The sequence below is a fragment of the Phaseolus vulgaris genome, chromosome 2 (genome assembly GCF_051622355.1).
Source record: "Phaseolus vulgaris cultivar YP4 chromosome 2, ASM5162235v1, whole genome shotgun sequence".
Taxonomy (NCBI): domain Eukaryota; kingdom Viridiplantae; phylum Streptophyta; class Magnoliopsida; order Fabales; family Fabaceae; genus Phaseolus; species Phaseolus vulgaris.
Window position 1 is genome coordinate 31,842,359 of NC_143499.1, and position 22,760 is coordinate 31,865,118.

Genomic DNA, 22,760 nt, shown 5'->3' on the forward strand with positions numbered 1-22,760 from the left:
ATTCTATCAAATAACATTATTAATTTATGTAATAAGTTTAAAAATCATTAAATTATTTTTTAACTTATTAATAAATAAATTTAGTTTACAATGATGATATATAAAATAATTATTTATATCTCTTTATCACTCATTTAGTGCTTTCATGTTTTTTTTCCGTTTTTCGGCCTTCTAAAAAATTTACTACGCGATAAGATTATTCAATTCAAATAAGTCTACAATATATTAATTCGTCACAAACTGCTCTATCCTACATATATTATAATGATTTATTTTTGTTTATTTTACACCATCAATGCATCAAAGAAAGAAAAAACCTTAGAGTTTGACAAATTGCACGTCTATAGTTTCTTCTCACACTCATATTTTAAAAAATATGAAAATTATCCATTTTGAATTTTACAAATTAGAATAGAAATTTTGTATTCTGAATTTCACATTCAATACAATATTTTACATGAATTGTAAAATTTGAAATATAAATTTTGCGTTTTAAATTGTTCAATCTAAAATACAATTTGTTTTGCTTAGACGGTGAAGGTAAGAGATTGATACATGGTGTGAGGTGTTGTGGTGACGACACTAGATGTGGGAGAGTGACGCTGGAGGTGGAGAGCTGCTCTTACCGTGGAAGTTAGAGGTGGGGTTACTCAAATGAGAAGGGAAAGAGGGATGTTCAATAAAAAAAATGAAAAATAAGGTAAAATTGTCATTTCCCTTCATCTATGGAAGTGCAGAAGAAAGCATGGAAGTGCAGAAAGAATTGGCCAAGAGTTTTGTGTTAATCACAGGCTAGAAACTTTGTTAAGTCTGGCTTCAGGAAAAATCTCAGCTTCAAGCCTTTTGCTGTCAAAAATAGGGTCTACCAGAAAACCAACTCAGGGGGTTGTTGACATAACATATAGCTGTAAGCTATCCCAATTGATACGTCAAATTTCAGAATTTTTGCTGCTAAAAGACTTAAGTTTCTTGAAGTGATGGGAAGATTTTGATAGGTTTTGATGAGGTAGCATGTTTGTTTTCATTTTCACTTTTTGCATCCATATTTTGCCTAACAATTTTAACGTCGTTTATTTATTTACACATTAAAGTTAATGCATAGCATATATATCAGATTCATCAATTTAATTGTTACACATTAAAGTTAATGCATAGCATATATCAGATTCCTCAATTTAAATGACCCGTCATCAAAACCAACCAATATCTCTAAGTGTTTCAGTCACAAGAACTCAACTTCAGATTCCATTTCTAAATTATACAGACTTGCAAGATCCTAGTACTGTAATGAGCTGAAAATGACAATATAATAAATCTTTATTCAATTACTGTTATCTGATAAGGTATGTACAACAAAAACAACAATGTAAACGGCATTAGTGTGATATTTACACGTTAGTTTTCAAGCCATCTTTAATTCACCGAACAAGGTGCAAAATGTGTTACAACTCTATTGAACTACTGGGCTTTGATGCATCAGATTCCAATTTGCATTCAAATTGTAAAACTGATAACCACGAATCCACCTGAAAGAGGAATCATTGAGTGAAATACGTAATCAAAGGTAATGATAATTATTATGAGTACAAAATTATCTTAACTTATACACACCTGTATTTTAGAACTGCTTGAGCATTCATATCTTAAACCATGACGAGTTAAAATATAAAAGGCGTCTCGCGTCTCATCATCTTCACGCTTAAAACTTGGGAGTTGCTCTATTTCAACAATATCTGATAGAAGTGTTGAGTCGTGAGGACTTAGATCTGCCATTTACTCCCTTCATCAATAGTTGTAATAGAAAGCCAACATCTAAAACTAGATCATAAATATATTTGATAAAGCCAAACAATTATGCACATTTAGCTTGTTATAGATTTTGCAAAATATTTGTTGGATTCTTGCAAACGAGGATACATCCCGGAGATTCGATACTAATAAACTATTAGTTGATCCACAGAGACTGTAACATCATCTTCAACTCAAAACCTTAAGACAAATGGATTTGTAGGTTATATGATCCGAGAATTTTGAAAGTGTGACCCATCATATGACCCAGGAAATTCTTCAAACAATCTATCTAAAACTGAGTTGGTTTTTCAAATGAGCGTCTGAAGGTACAATTGAGTTGGTTTTAATGCAACTCATATCAAGTACAATACATAATCAATGACGACAACAGATTTTTCTCATTTGACATCTTGTCATTGAATATACTTTACAGAATTAGCATTAAATACTTGCAATGAAGACCAACACAAACACCCAGAGTATACAATTTCAGTAAAATATATTATGTGGTAGAGAAATAAAAAAGAATGAGTGATGGAAGCACCCTTGGAGCACAGCGGAAGACTTAACAATGAGGGAGTGAAAGAAGTTAAAAAGAACACAGATTCATTCCTTGAAAGCAATATAAAAACTGGAAAGTGAAATAGATATGAAAACTTCAAACTAACAAGAGAAAAATATACAAGGAATAAGCATATATGGTAAAGATGTTATAATAATAACTACAACTTTGCATAAAACATAGGAACTGGTAGAAAAAGGAGAAAAGAAAAATAAATAACCTCATTACCTGTACACAACAAATATAAGTATAGACATGCACCATGAAGAACAACAAAGCGAGGAAGCCAATCATCTATGTCAGTGTCATCTATAGGTGGTGGTTCTCCTGGTAGTGCTGCCCATCTCTATAGAGAAAAACTATAAGCAAATTAATACAAAGCATCTAGGTAAATATTAAATAGATGCAGAAACTGATGTAAAGTAAACCAAAGGAGGCTATTCAGTAAGTACTTTTCGAATGTACAAATAGCCTGATAGACGAGCTGACCGCAAGGTTTCATCAATATTTTCCAACCTGTGAGAAACAGAAAGATTAAAAAATTAATGATATATAGAAAGCACATTTGTGTCTCTTGAAGCATGTAAGAATTCCCCACAGAGGAAAGTATTGGCTTAAGTTTCAACACTGAATTTCTGTAGTCGTTCAATGTACAAATTTACTAATTTCAACTCCAAGACTAGTGGATGCCTCTCTTACAGCTTGAAGAATCAGTACTAAGGAGTGACATGGGGAAAAATGAAAGAAAAAAGGGAGTTAAACTTCACCTATCCTTACAACACAAGTAATCACACACTTATAGACTTCAAATCTGTGGCTAGCTCTGAATTCCAAGCTTTGTTTCAAAGACTAATGACGTTGAATAAAACAAAGCTTGGAATTTAGAGCTCGCCATAGACTTTCTTCAAATCACACACTTATAGACACAAGTAATAGCAAGTATTTTCTTCAAATCACACACTTATAGAGAACTCATTACATTCTAGAAAGAAAAGACTACAGTTGTCCAAAGCTACAGAAGACTTACCGAGCTTTCAATTGAGCTTCCCGCTCTTCTATATCAGCAAGTTCTGATCGAAGTGACTCTACTTCAACAGCTGTTAGCTCCACCTACAAAATTTAATTTGTCTAGGTAACATGTAACAAAACATTCACCAATGACAAAAGGTGCTCTTTACAAAAGATTCTCAATGCAAACCTTTTCCTGACCACCATTACCGGAGCTCCATGACAGTCTCGGAAGAGTAAACAATTTGAACATGGAAACTATCTTTAATGTTCTTCAAGTTCACAGATGTCAAAGTAAGCTATATTAAGTGGTTGATTTGAAATACAATCAAACACTCCAAATGAATTTCTGATTATTAGTTGCTTTCCCCTTTTCCACCAGGACGAAAGACCACAGATGTAACAGTTTTTCCGGGTTCCGTTCTCAAGAGATTCTACACCAGATGTTGGAAATCGAGAATGATTTGGGATGATCTTTATTCCCAAGGAACATCATCCATTAAAGAGACCTGCAACAAGTGAAGATAAATCCATATCAGAGGAAGAGTGGAAACAAGACAGTAGTAATAAGTTCATAATGTGAATTATCCAGATACATGAACAACATCAAATCAGATATGAATTGAATCCTCTTCTCACATCACCATTTGCATCACTTTTCTTAACCAAGACAAATATTAAAAACCAGTTTTGCAGAATTCAAAGTATCGATTCCTTTTTCTTAAACCATGTGAGCATAACATAAGCTAAGAATTATGCACTAACATAAGCTAAGAAGACTAGCAGATAGGGAAAAAAATATCTCCCTTTCACCTTGAAACGAAAATAGAAATCTAAAAAATAAATAAATGAATGAATATATATATAAAAGGCATGCGATAAAAGGTGCGAATCGAAAGCAACTGACACGCACAACGATGAAACTAATTCATGTCATATTTGCTGATTCAAACCAAATTCTGAACCCTAAACTAATTCATGTCATATAAACTCGTGTGTAATGAATAAATAAGTTACTTTAGGTTGGAAAAATAGAGTGAAACTTTGAATTCTAATTAAATTAAACAAATTGTACAAAAGTGTGAAGATTATTGTTTTAAAAAGATTAATTAGCAGAAATAAATTTAAGAAAATAGGAGAAGAGAGAAAATAGTTGGTACCTTCGGTGGGAGGAAGAAGATACGAGGAGGGTAACAGCAAACGGTTTTCACCCAAAAACCTACAACAAGGACTAGTTGTTGTGTCGTGGTGGGTTACTTGTGTACACCAGTTTTACTATTTTAACTTGTTGCAGAAGACACGACACCATACTCCTGCAAATACCTGCTTTATGTCGTTTGAGGATGAGATTATTAATAATTGGTTTTTTTAATCTTTAAAATCGTAAGATAAGGTACTTCTTAAATTTGATTTAAGTGCCATTCTTATCTCCAAAATATTACCAGATTCTTTTTTCAATCACTGATAAAAAAACAAGAAACCAAAAATAAAAAGATTTAATTCGTTACCAAAAAAATAAAATAAACAATGTATATTTAATTTATATCTAGGGAAGATAGATATAATCTTTAAAATGTAGGATAAAAAAACATGGATGTATATATTATATAATTATAAATTATATAATTTGAGAATAAAGATTTTTGTGTTTGTAGTCCCTTTAGTAACAAGAAGATAGTTTCACATAGCTTATTCAAAAAGATTTGTTCATTATTTTTAAAATTATGATAAAAATTTATACAATAAATTTAAATTTAAAATAAATTAATATATATATATTTTTTTAAATTATATTAAAACCGTGTAAAATTATCAAAAATCTAATAAATACTTTTTGAATTGAATATTTTACAATTCTACAATTGGTACTAATGTCATTTAAGATACCATTTAAGATATTTTTAAGATGAAAAAATTCCATAATAATTTAAGAAACTGTTGAGAAAATAAAAGATTTTAAAAAATTGCAATTTTTTCAGTAACTAAAAAGTTAAGAAAAAATTATAAAAACCAAAAGAGATTTTTGATAATATTTCAAAAACTAAAAATACGTAAGTATTTTAATTTTTGATATCGTTAGGTTAAATAATTTTATATTTTTAATTATCAGTTAGTAATCAAAATAATTTTCGCTTAACAATTGCAAAACTAAAACCGTTTAAAATTTAAAATATCATTGCATAATTTTAAGAATTAAACTCGTTAACTAAGTACCACATTCAAGTAATTAAATTATAACTTTCCCATTCAACAACTCAAATGGATAAGATAATTGATTTAGAAGTACTGTTTTGGTACAAAAGTTTTTTTAATAGCTTTATTACTTTTAGATGAATTTTATGTCAACCCGTACCAAAGATCAGCTCCATCGATTAATTAATAGTTATTAATATTTCTCTGAATACAGATAAATAGTCAAAATACACATTAAAACGGTTACGGTTATTAATTTTATGAAAAATAATACTTTTACGTCCATATAAAATAAAATATTCCCACTTTACATTCATATAATAATTTATATTAAAAAATATAATTAAAATAATAATATATTTAATTATCAAATAAGAATACTTTTTAAATAGTGTGACTCTAATTGTATATACCCCATTTATAAATAAAGGAACAATAGGATTAAAAAAAATATCATGTTTTATTAGTTAAATAATTGTTACAAGTATATTATTGGGTAAAAAAATTTATGAGATTAAATCTAATAGTATAAGTATATCTTTTAAGTTGAGCTTGAAGAAGTTATCACGAAATAATTAAGGATGCAAGTTTTGGTCAACATATCAACTACATGATCAAAAGAGGAAATAAAAATTAAATCAATGAGATATTCTTTAAGTTTAGTCCAACCAAAATGACAATTGATTTCAATGTGTTTCGTTATCCTATTAAATGAGATTCCTTATTATGCATATAGTAGATTTATTGTTATAATAGATGATAAAATGATCATAAATATTAGTATTCAAATCGTGACATAAATATTGTAATCACTCAAGTTCACAAACAAGTGAAGTTAGTGTTATGTATTCGGTCTTTGGAGAAGATTTGGACACCGTAGACTACTTTTTAGACTTCCATGAATTAAAGAGTTTCCCATAAACATACAACATCATCTATAAACCTTCTAGAATCAACGTAAGTTCCCCATTCTGAATTAGAAAATCTTTTTGATAACAATTTGATTATTGATGAGAAAGAATAGACCAAGACCAGGACTTCCTTTCAAATATCATAATACAAGAAGAGTTGTGTCATATGAGTTTCTCTTGGATTTGAAACAAACTGATTGAGCTTATGAAGCGTAAAACTGGTATCAGAACTAGTGTGAGTAAGGTATAACAAACACCTAATCAATCTTCTATATTCACATGCATCCAAAAGTAACGAACATTCACTTTCAGAGGTAGGATATGATGGTTCCATGGAGAAGTGGCAGGTTTGCAAGCTAATAAACCACTATCAAAAAGAATATCTAAACAATATTTTTGTTGATTGAGAACAATGTCATAAGGTAAACAACTTATTTCAAATCCCATGAAATAGTAAAAAGTACCAAGATCTTTTACACTAATTGAGTTATGAAGATAACTTTAAACATGTTGAATTTCCTAAAGATAATTGTCACCCTAAATAATGTCATCAACCGGTATTAACAAGGTTGTGAAAGAATGGTTACGTGTACAAATTAATAAAGAATGATCAGATGCACTTTGAACATAACCTACTTGTATGACAATTTGAGTTAGTTTTGAGTTTCATTGCCTACTCATCTGTTTTAGTTTAGATAAAGATTATTTTAAGTATACAAACTGCGCAAGATGAGAAAGATTAAGGCTAGTGGGATCAAGATTGTCGTGAAGAAAGATGATATTCATATCTAGTTGATGAAGAATATATCCTTTGACACTTGCTAAAGATAGAATAAACCGATTGGTAGCAGTTTTAACTACTGGAGAGAAAGTCTCAAAATACTCAGTACCTTTAGTTTAGCTTATCCCTTTGCAATCAAGTGAGCCTCGTACCTATCAATAGTGTCATATTTTACTTGAAACAAATATCAAATTGATTTGGAATGAATGTGCATTTAAAGTGAGCATGGGAGAATTTTGAACTGTACTGAACTGATTAACACTGAATTGATTTATATAAGGCAAAAAGACTAGTACAAACGAAATATTATGAATGAAGAAGACGTTTTTTTTACTGGAGCATATGTCATCCATAACCTTTGTGTCTAATACATAATGACTATAAAACTCACTTGATCGGGTAGAATTGATTTGAGATGTACTGATATGATTCAAAGCAGGGATTTAAGAAGATAATTGTTGGATAAAAGTCATTATATTGTTGTATTGTTCTTGAAAAATCTTAATGTTAGAATTGGATGGATTAGCCTCAGAGCAATATCTCTCCTTGGTCATTAATGATATAACTGTATTACCAGATTTTATTGCTCCTTGCTTGAGTCGGTAACCCAGTGGAAAACTATGTTTTTGATAACACGTGTCCACCATATGGTTATTTTTGTCACAATATGTACAAAAATAGGAACTATTTCCCTTTCCATCTTGTCTAGTAAAATCGATCTCCCTATCTCTATCATGTCTTTCACTGAAATTTCATTTATCAACCACAATATTCATTAGCACCTTGTCAATCTCATTGCTACTAATGAGAAGTGGTGTTCCGAATTCCCATTCATATTGAACGATTAGAAAGAACACACATGTGATAGATGGCATGAGATCCATTAACATGATCTCTAATTCCTCCCAAAATATTTTCAATCTTGTGAAATATTTTGACATCGTCATATTCCCTTTCTTTAACCTAGGTGGAAATGCAAAAGTTATACCTTGCAAAAACCTATTCCACACATCATTCCAAATGTCAACAACAAGATCCATCCACAGAATAGATTTAAGGATTGAAACCATCATAGCACTGCGAAGCCAAGAAATCTCAATTTGATTACACTGATTCCACAATTCGTGCAAAGGATTGTGGAGGGGCATTGACGAAAGACTTTCGTCAACAAATCACAACTTGTTATTTGATTATAAGGATGTTTACATAAACCACACCCATTTCTGATAATTATTTTTAGTTAAAAGGGAAGGAACGAAAACCAAGACTAGATTTTCATTGCTACTAAGATAATATGGATGGGAGGGATTAGTAAAGTTGTATAGGGTTTGACTTGCCATGATGAAAAAATAATGAAAAAGAACAGAGAAGAAAAAAAATGACTCAGAACTCTAATGCCATATTTTTATATACATCATTTGTAAAGAAATGAATGTTAAACACAAGAAAAATGATAAAAGAAATCATGAAATAGTTATGTTTTATTAATTAGATAATGATTACGCATCTATTCAAATTACTGAATATTTTATTTATAGATCAAATAAAAATTAAGATAACAAATATATTTACAACTGAAATCGATCAAACATCTCTAACAAGATAACCAAAACTTGAAACTTCTTTCTCTCGAGTCAATATTCAATTTGAATAAGGGGGAGATTATCATGGTGTACAATCTTAATCCTTTGCGTATATCAATTATTGACAATTAAAATCAGTGTATTGTTTATGCACAGGACTTGGTGACAAAAAGAACCGTCAACTTTGAATAATGAATTTCAGAACCCGCCGCCCAACTGCCACAAACACAACAGAAAATGTTTCTATTAGTATAAAAAAATCAACAAACCAGAAAATCCTTCTAGAGAGATACAACGAGGATTAATTCCCCGATAATCACAAAAGAACATCAATGATCAAATAATTAAAAAAAATGTTCAAGCAGAATGCTAGAATGATCTCAGAAAATGTATAACTTTTAAAAAAAAAAAAACATAGAAAAGAAAGAAGAAACCACAGACCAGGCAAAAGGCCTAACTAGTAGCACATTTCAATAGCAGTTCATGTCAGTGGTGAATCAGATAGGAATCCAACCTTTTTCTAGAACCAAAAATTTATTTGGTTTACATGCAAAGGTGAGTATGGTAAATGAAGATATGAATAACCTTGCAAGGAATTTTGCATACCAAAACTGCCTCAATCTCCTCTTTGGACACGGGAGTTCTCTTGGGTTGAATAGAGGCCTTCCCTCCAAGTGCGTTTGAGGCTTTTGAACTGGTAACGGGCGGTAAACTGCCATCATTTCTTGAAGACAAAGCTCGAGTCTCAGGTGCCGAACCTGCAACGAAATTTATAAAAGAATTGTACAATTGAATCATTGTCTCACCACGGAAACTAAACAACAATTGATATAACAGTCTTCACAGATATCTAACTATTATGAATAAAAAACAGTTAAAGAAAACTCCAAAATTACATGATAACCAGTTAATGTTTCTGATCAACCAAACTTGGTTGCTAGAATAGTGCCTTTTGACAAGATTTATCAGAATGAAAAAGAAGAACCAAGTTTAAACTATCGGTGTCAAATATTATACTTAGATAACAAATAATTTAGTGACTGCAGCAGGTTATTAAGTAGGGTGGTTTCTGATATTTGAATGATTCAGTACTAGTTAATTCCATTTCTTAGGATAGGTAGATAACTGCAATTGCTGCGGCTTAAGCAGTTATATCTGTAAACATATTAACTAGTTGCTAAAAACAGAATCGCAAATTATGCAGAAAGTTCTAGAGCACTTTTATCGTTGGAGATGTTTGGTTCTCTCTAATAAACTGAACTTTGCAAGCAAAATATAAAGGAAGCAGTTGAAATCTGGCAATTCCCAACCAGACACTTTACACTGCTAGGTACTTTAACCACGTATAAGGAGTTGGACCATAATAATAACACTACAATAACAACCCTTCCTAACATTGTTCTACACATTGGAAATACACATCATCAGCATAAGCATTAGAGTTCTTCAATGGCTTCTGAGATGCATCAATATTGTTCATGTGGGCAAAGAACATTTTAGGTTCTTCGTCATAACATTGATTAGTGTTGAGGCTTAGACAATATGCTTCTATCAAGAACCACTAAACTCTCTTTCATTAGATAAAGTTTTGATCATAACTATGAACGAAATTTATTAGAAGTTCTACATGATACTATTCTATGCTATGAACCTTCTATTGTGTGCTCTATGAAGTTGTGGCATCATCAAACTTTCTAATGGTCATCCTGTTCAAAGCAAGACGGTCTTACAGTTTGATTGATCTTTATCCATTTAATGTCTGTAATCACACATTATTTCGACACTAAGAGAAATATATACAACGAGTAAGTTTAAGACTGCAGATGCTTAATATAAGCATACAGTGTCCAACGCATTACCCTTTTATGTAAGGAAATTAATTATTTGTCTAAGATTCAGAAACAATACACATATGAGATAATTGATTATGGGTGAATATGAATATGTTTATATTTGAATATTATTCTTGCGTATATTTTGCAACATTTCCTTGTTTATTCACGCACCATGCAAAAGGAAGTGCAACCTTCCTTACTCAAAACGTTGATCTAGACCAAATCAAGTCAAGAAGATTTGAGAACACGTTATCATACATAAAGAGATATCATTGCTAAAGATTACACCAAATCATATTCTTGATGCCTATATATTGACCAAAAGATTCAAAGAGTTCATCAATGAATATCTATCCATAAAGCATATAAGATAAATAGAATTCTAAGCTTGAGCATGAATTATTTTTAGTGAAAACTGTGAAACCTTTGTATTTTTTATTTTGTGAAGTTACCACGTTGTGAAACTTCTTTCCATATCCTCTCTTTGAGAGGTATCAGAGATTTATGTGTTACCATCTCTTATATTCGAATTCTCAATTTTGAGAGGAGATTGAGAAGGAATAACCAAAAGTGATTTATATACTCATTTTATAATCTCTGATAATATAAACCACTCCCCTACTAGAACCAGCCTATTCATTCAATTACATACAAGATTAACATCAACGGATATGGACATCTACGCAGAAAGGTTCTAAGCGTGGATAACCACAGGCTCACTTGTGCTGAAAGTTAATTTCTCAATAGAAAAAGGGGAACAACAAAGAGAACTCTAGACTTCTTTCCGATGTCACAAACCAACATTCCCAAAAACTTAAATTAAAAAGAATATGTTATATTATGAGCCGATTTTATGAGATTAAGTTAGGCTTAAAGTCCACTTCTTAACATGGTATCATAGTCCTTTAAAATCTATCCTAATGATAGTTTGTTGAGTCTATCATGTCACCCGCTATCGGACCACTCATAACATATATTTCCACACACAAGTTGGTAGTTTCAGCATGAGGGATGTTGGAGATTCCGCATCTAGAGATTAGGATATTTCATTCTTTATTATAAGTGGTTGCAAAACTCACTTTATAAGCCGGTTTTATGAGTTTGCGTTAAATTCACTTCTTAACATGTTGTGGTAGCATTCACATCCAAGAAAAAGCTAAATGGTTGTTTATATAACCAGTATCCGATACTTATATCTTATCATTTTCTTTTCAAAATAAGCATATCATCTTATTACTATTTTTCAAAACATCCAATATACTTATTGTATCCGTGCATCAGAGGTTAATTTCCAATTAAATTCAGCAATTAACAACATAGGCAAGGAAAGACATCACAAAAAAGCTAGAGGAAAGGAAATGCCTCAAATCTAATTGCAAAACTTAAATGAAGATAACAGTGGCAAGCCTACGAATCTCGAATTTATCCAGAAAAGAAACCGAAATTTTGCACGGAAGCAAAATTTAGATCGTATGAGGCGTCTATGAGAAATTGGAGGCAGTGATCGAATTTGGTTTATGCTTTGCAATTATAAGATCTGAATGAATAAGAATTGGATAGTGAATAGCGAAGAAAAAGAAAAGGAAATGCTTATAACTAATTACCAGAAGGCTTGGGATGTCTCTGAGGAAACTTGATACGAGGAATTCTTTTCATAGCGTGACCTGCACCCATTGCTGACTACGTAAACGAAACAAAGGGCTTGTGGGGACGAAAAAGAGAACTTGTAGATTTTCTGATTTCAACTTTCAACAGGTTTTCAAGTTTTACAGTATTAATCTAGGTTAAAATTAGCTTCTTTTCTTTTATTATCTATAACTATTAGTAAAAACAATATAATTCTTTTTAGTATATACATATACAATTGTTAACTATGAGTGAAAAGACATGCTCTTGTACTAATAACAAACAAATAAAGAAATTAATTTTTATTATTTTTGTGAATAATAATTAAAAATAATGATATTATATAAAATCTACACATATAATATTTCAAAAATAATATTAAAAGAATTATATAGCCGTTGTTTTTTTAGAAAAAAATATATTTAGTATTTTGAAATAAAAAAAATTATTCAATTATTTCTTTTATCAAATAAATAAATATTATTTTTATTTATTAAAAGAAGAAATTATCCAATTAAAATATCACACCAAAAAAGTTAAAAAAATGGTAGTATATACAGTTCTTTTTATTAAATTATAAAAAATAATTACAAAATCAATATTTTCATTATAAATATTATTTTATTATAAATAAGTAATTTATTTAAAAAAACAATTAAAAATATAGAGAGTAAAATAAAAAAATAATTAATAACTAAAAATAGTTACAAATATATCACATAAATTTATAAATAACATTTCAAATTTTACTATATACCTAAAAAAAAAAAAAAAATTTAAAATCTGAAATTATTATAATATTATAATAATAAATTTTTTCTTACATAAGAATCACAAAGAAAAATAGTGTTTATGAATCTATTTATTTTACCTACAATTTATAAAAACCAAAATAAATACGCATGGGCTCTCGCGGTATTCATATTTTTATTAAATTAAAAATATATTGTGTTATTATTATTATTTTATTATCTTTATGAATAATTGATTCCAAAAGAATACAAATTAAATATGTATATATATAATTTTGTAAAAGTAGTATTAACAATTAAATAATTACTATTTTTAAAAAAGAAAAGTTATTAATTATTTTGAAATAAAGAAAAGTTATTTAATTATTTATTTTACTAAATAAATAAATTATTTTTTTATTTACTAATGGGTAAAATAGTCCAATTAAAAATAAATATAGCTAATTTTTGTAGTTTTTAAATAATTTGTTCTTGTAATTTTTATTTATATAGAGCTACAAGAAAATCATTTAATAGAAATCAATTTTAGAGACAAAAAATAATTAGTTGTTATACCAAATAGATATTATTTTAGAGAGTACAAAAATTATTGGTTTATAAATTAGTTTTTATTATTTATAAATAATTTTTAAATTGGTATTTAATTAGCTAACATGCTATCAAATTTAAAATCTAAATAATTAGTTAAATTTAGAATCTAAATAATTAGTAATTAAAATATTGGTAGCTAATTAAATACTAATTTAATTTTTTTTATTAATAATAAAAATTAATTTATAAATCAATAAGTTTTTTAATCTTTAAAATATTATTTAATTTAGTTATTATAATAATTAATTATTTTATATTTCTAAAATTAATTTATATTTAATAATTTTTTAGTAGTGTGGATAGTTATTTTAGTTTAAAAAAACGTATTCAAATAATAAAATGGTGAGAATAATCCCTTTTATTAGTGTTATAGATTATAGTGTAGTAAAACGGCCAGAATGATCCTTTTTATTCAATGTTATGGATTATAGTGTATAGGAGCAAATAATAGTTATATTAATAAAAGATTAGTTGATTATTATAAAAAGGTTACAGAATAATTAAAAAAATATATTTATTAGTAGCTGTAGATTATTTTTTGTTCTTTAGATTTATAACTATTTTCTTAAATTCATTTAATTACTTACAATAAACAAAAAAACTAGAATAACATTATAAAAAGTATTTATTTTATAATTAGTTTTTATAAAACATATTTTTTATGTAAACAATGTTAACCTGAAACTCCTCGGATTCTCGATACGGTTGAATATTATTTCGACACTCTAAAAGAGAGAAACGTACTTTTAATTTAACCAAATGATTACCTATTTATACAAATTCATCCAAAACATTGTTGATATTGAGTCTAGATTATCTCATATTTTTAGGTTAATTACTGATAATAATTGATTAAATTTTTAATAAGTTTTTTTATGTTATTAAAATTTATTATGATTGCGGCTAAACATGAAGCTGACTAGAATTGGGTTACACCTCTCAGTCTACAGAGTCAACCTTCGTCTCAACATATCATTTTGACACTTCTAAAACATTACTTACATACACAATAAAGATATTTTGAATACAATAATAAATTTCGATCATATTGAATAAAAGTTAATTTTAAAGATAAAAAATAATTAGTTATCATATTAATTAAATTAAATATTATTTTAAAAATTAAATTAATATTTAATTAGTTAATTTTAATTCTTAATAAATATTACTTTCTATTGTAATAAAAGATTCCCTTTTATATAGAAAAGTTCATATCAATAATTATGATTTTACCTGAGGACACTTTCTTAAAATTTTGTTCATTCACAACAAAAAAAATATTTTTGCGATAGTAAAAAAATACATGTTTTTTTGAAAGAGATTCTATTTCACCAATTGAGTTATAAATATCTAACATATAACTATTTTCCACCGACTAGCAACAAAAGTATAACTTCTATAAATATTTTTATATTCCAATTCGATACTATATATTCTTTGTTTGTGAAGTTATTTACTCAGACATTTATGGAATTAATTTAGAAAATATTTATTAATAATATAAACTAATTTAGATATCAATAATTTTTTTAGTTTCTAAAATAATATAATTTAATTAATATAATAATTAATTATTTTTATTAATAAAATTATTTTTTATTTAATGATTTTATTCTATAACACAAAATTGAATATTTAGTGTGTTTTTATGTTAAACGTTTAGTTATACTTATACTTTGGTTTTTTATATAACTATTATAATTGAATATAAAATTCAAAAGGTTAAATTAGTCCATTAGATATCAATCTCATAGGATGAATATTTTGCAAATTAAAATTCTATCATTAAAATAAAACAAACATTTATGTATTGTTAAATAAATTTTATTTATTTAAATTAATGACATCTATCTGTAATAAGTATATGATTTGTAATTTTTTTTATTGGCAATAATATATGATTTGTAATGACTTTCATCTTTTATTATAAATACTAATTTTTATTTTCATATTATTTGTTATAAAAAAACAAGTCTTCTGATTTAGTAAAAAAAATATCAAATTAACCTTTTTAATTAAAAAATACGATAAAAATGAAATAATAGTAATAATTTGTTAATGAAACTATAATTAGTTGCAAAAATAGTCTTCGTCAACACATTTATTGTAACAATAATATTTTTCGTTCCACGCTATTGCAATGTTTACCTAAAAAAAACCCAAACTAATTTTTCTCCCTGTATTGATTTATTAGAAAAATAAAATATGACTATTTTAATAAAAAATTAAAAATAGTATATATTTTTGTTCTTAATAAGTACATTGACCTAGTCTTAACTCTTACCTGATCCAAACTCAATCCCTAGTTTCTAAGTCTTACTCTCATCTTCATCAACAAAGACAGAATAAGAAAGGTAGAAAAAGTAATTCACACTTTTTCATGTAAAGACAGATTTTAATACACCTATTCATAGATGAGTTTTTAATACGTTCAAGAATTTTCCCATGCATAAATCCCAACACCATGAATAAATACCATAAATCCCATTTCATCGTGCTTTTATGTTAATTAGTAGATTGTTTTATTAAAATTATTTAAATTAGACATGGTATACCAACTTTGCAAAATAAAAAATATAAAAGAAAAAAAAAATGATTAAAATTAATGAGTCAATTTTGTTTTCTTTCAAAAATGAATCATTATCAAAATTAACAAATACACATGATAAAGCTGTCAGGACAGTGAAACTTTCTAGAAGGTTTTTTTCTGGGTTGGCAATGAAAGCAAGTTAAACTTAGAAATGTAAAGTACTAATGAAGGATAAAATTGTAATTTTCTTTGAATATCTCAATTACATGGTAAAACTCAATTTTTATAAGTATTATTTTGATGATATATACAACAAAGTTTCATATGATTGGAAATAAGTTTATAGAGTTTTCTTGTTGGGTTAGTTCTTGATTTTATTTTGGATTAATGCATAAAACAGATTTCAACTGATAAATTAATATGAAAAGTACTGCTCACATTGTTATAGCATACAAGTTGTTCATCATTATTTTCTGCACTTTTGTAAGATGTTACCAAGTTTTGTACGATATACTTGATGAATAGTAAGGTTTATTTGCTTGTATTTGGTTTAATGTGGGGGAGAGATACTCTTAGTGACAGCTTTATTCTTGGAATAGTCTGTTGGAAATCTCAAATCGACTAAATATTAGAGTTTTCATAATATATAAGTGGGTGCAAACCTCAACCCATTGAGCTGGTTTTATGGGGTTGAGTTAAGTTTAAAGTTCACTTTGTAATATGATATCAGAGACATTTCAAGCTTATCCTAGTGAGTGTTTGTGTTGGACCTATCGTGTCAGGCCGCTATCGGACCACCCATAATATATAGTCTCACGCACTAGTTGACAGTCTCGGCGTGAGGGGAGTGTGTTGGAGATCCCATGTCGACTAGAGATTAGAGTCTTTCATAGTATATAAGTGGATGCAAACCTCATCTTATTGTGCCGGTTTTATGGAGTTGAGTCAAGCTTAAAGTCCACTTTGTAATATAGTTTATGGTTAAAATGTTTTTTACAACTTAACTTTTTTCTGTAATTCATATTTCGCTTCAAGGAAGTGAATTTTTGTGTTTATCAATAGTATTTCTATTTATTAAATTTTGTTATTATAGATAAAAAAAAATATAGGCATGATTAAAGTTGTAACTTAAAAGATAATTCAAGTTGAACTAGTCTTACACGATAAGCAATTAAGCAAAGGCAAATGAAAAGTAGTGACGGAAAATAGGGCCTTAAACATCACCTTCATAGTGTAAATAGAGGATTAGATAAGACAGATAAATGTCACTCTCTTGAATTGGCCAAGAACTAATCAACAAAACAAAGGACTAAAACTGCATTCACTTCAATTTAATTCCTTTCATCCTTCTGCTTATTCAAATAAGTTCTAACAAAAATTTGTCCTTTTCTTCATATGTTTGATCAAATCCAAACAACACAGTTTTTGCTATTGTATTTTCACTTATGTTTCTCTCTCTTTTTCACTTATAATCCAAAAAGAACACATGTAAGTGGAACCTACCTTTGTATTTTTAGTATAAAAGACACATAGGTGGAGGGACCCTCAATGGCTCAATCACTGAAATTAAACTTCACTAATTTACCTTTCTTTGCATTGACGCCTAAAATTTCAGAAAATAAGTCATATATTAATGTAACACTTTTTTTCATTTTATTTTATCTCATTCACATTTTTCTTACACATATTAATCACTTTCATTAATTTAGTTAATCAAAAATTCCATTTAACTAGACAAACATTTTCTATTACCAAAAACTTATAAGATTAATATTTAGAAAGGTTATAGTTTCACTATAAGAAAATTATTAAATAGTAACACAAAATTTAGAAATAAAAGATAATTAATCACTATATTAACTATATTATATACTATTTTAGACTAAAATATTGTTGACATGTAAATCAGTTTTTATTATTAATAAAAAATTATAAAATAATTTTTAAATTAACTATCAAAGTTTTAAATATTAATATTTTAGATTCTAGGTTAGTCTCTAACATATTAGTCAAGATTAATTTAGAAGAATATACGTTATTATTAGCTGCTAAAATCTTAATATACCAATTTATAAATTATTTTATAAATTTTTATTATAATAAATTATTTTAAATATCAATAATTTTTTTTAAGTTTATAAAAAAAAATTTATGTAATGATTTTTTTTTAGTGTTTAAAAAGAAGTGGATAACAAACAAAACATTTAATATAGGTAAACAAGTTGTGTAAAATTTTGTAATTTTTTTAAATTTTGGATTGGTACATAATATTTTTTCTCCATTGTTTATTCGTCGTAAATAGTTCTTAAGTTTCTTAATTGTTATATTTATAATAAATTTTATTTTTTAATAAGATATTTAAATTTTAAAACAACAAATTATAAAAGACTTTTTTTTTAAAGCCAGCTCATCCTTTTTTTTTTGCAAACTAAATGCATGATGAGTAGGACAAGTCAATCGACATCTCACTCCTATTATATAACTATTAATAAATAAATAAAATTATTTTGAAATAAAATTGATTTAAATAATTATGAAAATACTTAATCCACACACAAACAAAAACAGAGGAAATATAATATTACTTAATCATAAATTACTATCCATAAAAAAACACTAAAAAGATTATCAAATAAAAATCAACTTTACATATAAAAAATAATTAATTATTATATTTACTAAATTAGATATTAGATAAAACAATAGTTATTTCTAAATTAGTTTTTATTATTGATAAATAATTTTAAAATTAATATTTAATTATATCAATATATTTACTATTATAAATTTAGAATTTAAATAATTAATTATTAAAATATTAATTATTAATTTTTAAATAACTTTTTTTATTAATAAATAATTTCTTAATTAGTATTAATTAATTATCAATATTTTTACTATCAAATTTAGATCTAAATAATAAATAATTAAAGTTTAAAATTTTGATTGGAAAAATAGCTATAAATTAAATCCAGGTTCCACTTCTCCCAGTAGCCATCTTCCTCTGATCTCTCTCTGCTACCTCTGATCACATCCTTAACACGATGAACACCATGTTTGCGTGCCTCAATGGAAAAGTAGAACAACAACTCAAAGTCACGGAGGCAGTGTACAGAGACGAGTTAATTAACAGAAAGAAATCTTCAGGGGAAAGCAAGAAAGTGAAGAAAAGTGTCCGTTTCGCAGATTCAGAAGCTTCCATTTTTGGAGAAGAGATGAAAGAGAAGAAGGTGGTGCAAGGAAGGTGCAGTGATAATGAATCAGGAGGAAAAGAAACGATCAGAGTGAAGGTAAAGATGACAAAGGAAGAAGCTGCTCGGTTGCTGTCAAAATGCAGAGAAGGAGGAGTTCTCGAGTTCAAGGATGTTGCACGTGAGCTTGTAGCTCTCCCACTAGACCGAGTTAGGGTTGTGTCTACTTTACACCAACCATAAAATTCATCTGTTATACTTTTACTTTACACCAACCATAAAATTCATCTGTTATATTTTTCACAATTATCAATGTTTCAGACAAGAGTAATGATGATCTCAAACTTACAAGATTCAGGCGCAGAAAAAATAAGTATAGTATTAATTGAGTGTTTTCTTTCTGGTGTGTCTCTTTTAATATATACTGAAATCTCTATCAGAGGCTCGATTCATGACGCTAGAGATATACATATATGTTAAATTCTGAAGTTTAATTATATGCATGCTTTTCTTGATGAAGACAAGACCATGAGAAGATACATGCAGCAAATTGAGGTGATGCAGTTATATATGCATGGTGCTGAGTTTACTGAGATCAACAAAGTTTAAGTTAGGTCTTTCCTTCTGTACAGATTACTGATAATATTGTATTAATAGGACTTTGAATGTTTTGGTTGGGTTTATATAAACTTGTATTTTTGTATTTTCTCTCTTCTTTCTGAGATTGTATAATAAGGTATTGGCTTCTTTTATGTTGTTCTCTTCTTTCATTTTTCTTTATTGGAAAATTCAATAGGTTCTTTATGTTTCTTGGCCTTCTTCTCTTTTTGTTTCATTCGCTTTAGTAACATATATGCAATGCAACCCTACGAAGCAAAAAGCCATAAGTGAAAGGGTAAACAACGTTTTTAACATTATTACCCTGAAACACTTGTTTCACTGGTGTCAGAACCCTTTATTAAGTTCTCAATAAAAACAAATTTAAGAGTTTATTCTTCGTTTTTGTTCTAAGACCAAGAGTTTTTCAGATTTTGATCCATCTCTTGTGAGAATCTGTTTTCTTTATGAAATTCGGTTTAGCATTGCAAAAAAAATATATATTCTTCATTTTTTCCTTTGATTAAGCAAAAAGTTTACTCTTTAACTTGATAATCTCCTTGTTCTAATTTTAGATATCTGCTGTCGCATAGCTAAGTTTTCAACATCACAGAATAGAGAAAATTACCAATCTAATAAAAACTTGAAAACTCTTGATGAGATTACATATTTATATATATATATATGAGTGATTCATGGTGGTGGATGGTTTGATAAAAATCAATATTTTTTTTATAATAGTGTTACATATGAGAGTGTTGATAATCTCAAATCTTGAATATTCGTGTAATAAAAAATATGTGTTTTTTTAGTTAGTGTATAATTTATCTTTCTTTCTGATGTATTCTCTTATATATACTAAAATTTCCACCTTCTTTTGTATTGATATTGTTATTGACCTAATTCAATAATAAATGTTGTTTTCTATTTAAGATTGATTATTCAAAATCTTTTTTTTATGTTGATATGACATTAATTTCTTTAAATATAAATATTATAAACAGTTTATTTATACGCGATATCAAATTTGGTTCATAACACTGTATATCTTTTATGATATTATTAAATTGAACTGGATCTTACCAATAGAATTTAGATGATATTATTAAATTTAGATATAACTAAATTTTATCTTACGGTTTATAAAATTACTTTTAGGCTCTCTTTTTATATATTATGAAATATTTATATTATATAATGAATATGAAATATGGTTAAAGTTATGACTGCAACTTTTAAGCTTGACTAAAGCGTTAGCAAATTACCTTCACGAAAAGCTACACAAACTTGCGTTGACTAGAAAAGTGCAAGCAATGATAAACAGACACCTTGAACAACTTACAATTTGGTTGTAATAATTTTGTATTGAAATCGCAGAGTGGCAATTTAGGAAATTGCTTTTTGGATAATTTGCAGAGAAAAAGAAGATAAAATACAAAATTTGTAAGTTTGAAGTTTTAATTGATGACGCATGTCCATGTGTGCTGGTCCTATCATCAATGGACACTGCTTAAATTCCATCTACCCCATTTAAAGTTATTATTATTAGCATTTATTACGTCTCTATTTCTCATCCGTTACCACGTTACTTGCACCCACATCACTAAATGTCTACACTTTTATTGTTTAGAACAGTGGATTAGAACATTAATTACAAATCTTTTAAGAATTTTATATGAAAAGGACAACCATATTGAAAAATATGTATAAAATATGACAGCTTCTTCATGCACCTCTATGGTTTCTTCCCCACCTCCATAAACTTTTAAAATACTAAAATTATCCTTCACTTAAAAGAAATAAAAATAAAAGTTTTGTTATAATTTTGTGCACGAGTGAAAAAGAAAGTGCTTGCTGTGGTGGTGGGGTGCCGGTTGTGGTGCTTGAGGTCGTGCACTGTGATGCTAACTACGGTGGTGATAATAACTATAGTACATAATATAAAATATAAAAAAACACAAAAATCAAAACCAACTTTGTGGATTACTTAGCACAAAATATGCAACTTCTGGATTATGCGATGAAGAACTTAATTGGATAAACCTACCAGATTACATAATTCGGATTCCTAACTAAAATGTTGTTATTAATGAATTATGTAATCCGAAACTTATTAAACACTAAACTTTACTGGATTATGTAATCCAGAATTGGTTGAAAACCTAACACCTACCGAATTAGGTAATTCGAAACCTAACTAAAATCCATTGGATTACGTAATCCATAACCTGATTAAAAATCAATCGGATTATGTAATCCGGAACCTAACTTAAATCCACCGTATTACGTAATTCAATACCAAATCTGGTAACTATTTGTGTGAATGGTTACGAGACTACACTGTGCCTTTTATCACATTTCACATCAAAATTAAAAAAAGTGAAATTACTAACCTGTAAATGATGTAAATGAAGATGACAATGAAAAATGAGAGTTTTAGAAGGAATAGAAGCTTTTAGAGAAGGAGAATTTTAGAAGGAGAAAGGTTGAAGGAGGTGGGAGATGGATGGGGGTGTGCGGTGCTGGGAGTGAAGGAGAAAGGAAGACAAAGTGAAAGTAAGTTAAATTAAATTAAGTTAAAGTTATATTTTATTTTTTAATATTTTTTATTAAATAGTATAATAGTAAATGTGCTTTTTAGTATGGGCCGGAAAAAGCCATGAGGTGCAGAAAGAAGCTGTCATAAAATATTAGTTCTAAATGTGTTTAAAAAGTGTAAGGCCCATATTAGTTGTAATGAGGCAATTACTTCCCGCATCCAATGTTTTTTACATACACCTCTTTGTATGACAAAAATGACCTTTTTAGT

The 22,760-nt window shown here is 27.9% G+C and overlaps 3 protein-coding genes across 5 annotated transcripts; 1 reads left to right on the forward strand and 2 right to left on the reverse strand.

Annotated features, from left to right (window-relative positions):
• Positions 1-1,299: 1,299 nt before the first annotated feature.
• On the reverse strand, positions 1,300-4,686 carry LOC137811477 (uncharacterized). 2 transcript variants are annotated; one of them, XM_068613255.1, is made up of 7 exons: positions 4,522-4,686; positions 3,552-3,870; positions 3,381-3,463; positions 2,806-2,869; positions 2,582-2,699; positions 1,612-1,766; positions 1,300-1,526 (listed from the first exon to the last, which is right to left on the reverse strand). In XM_068613255.1, exons 2-7 carry the CDS (start codon positions 3,612-3,614, stop codon positions 1,443-1,445), a joined length of 567 nt encoding a protein of 188 aa, XP_068469356.1. In that variant the 5' UTR covers positions 3,615-3,870; positions 4,522-4,686; the 3' UTR covers positions 1,300-1,442. The 2 variants fall into 2 exon arrangements, with proteins under 2 accessions (XP_068469356.1, XP_068469358.1); XM_068613257.2 differs by lacking the exon at positions 4,522-4,686 and adding an exon at positions 4,275-4,360.
• Positions 4,687-8,754: 4,068 nt separating this feature from the next.
• LOC137811478 (uncharacterized) lies at positions 8,755-12,418 on the reverse strand. 2 transcript variants are annotated; one of them, XM_068613260.2, is made up of 3 exons: positions 12,269-12,418; positions 9,436-9,587; positions 8,755-9,045 (listed from the first exon to the last, which is right to left on the reverse strand). In XM_068613260.2, exons 1-3 carry the CDS (start codon positions 12,336-12,338, stop codon positions 9,028-9,030), a joined length of 240 nt encoding a protein of 79 aa, XP_068469361.1. In that variant the 5' UTR covers positions 12,339-12,418; the 3' UTR covers positions 8,755-9,027. The 2 variants fall into 2 exon arrangements, with proteins under 2 accessions (XP_068469361.1, XP_068469360.1); XM_068613259.2 differs by having other exon boundaries at positions 9,415-9,587.
• A 6,726-nt stretch (positions 12,419-19,144) lies between these two features.
• Positions 19,145-20,106, forward strand: LOC137809371 (uncharacterized). Its single transcript, XM_068610494.2, has one exon. The coding sequence runs from the start codon at positions 19,208-19,210 to the stop codon at positions 19,595-19,597; it is 390 nt and encodes a 129-aa protein (XP_068466595.1). The 5' UTR covers positions 19,145-19,207; the 3' UTR covers positions 19,598-20,106.
• Positions 20,107-22,760: the final 2,654 nt, after the last annotated feature.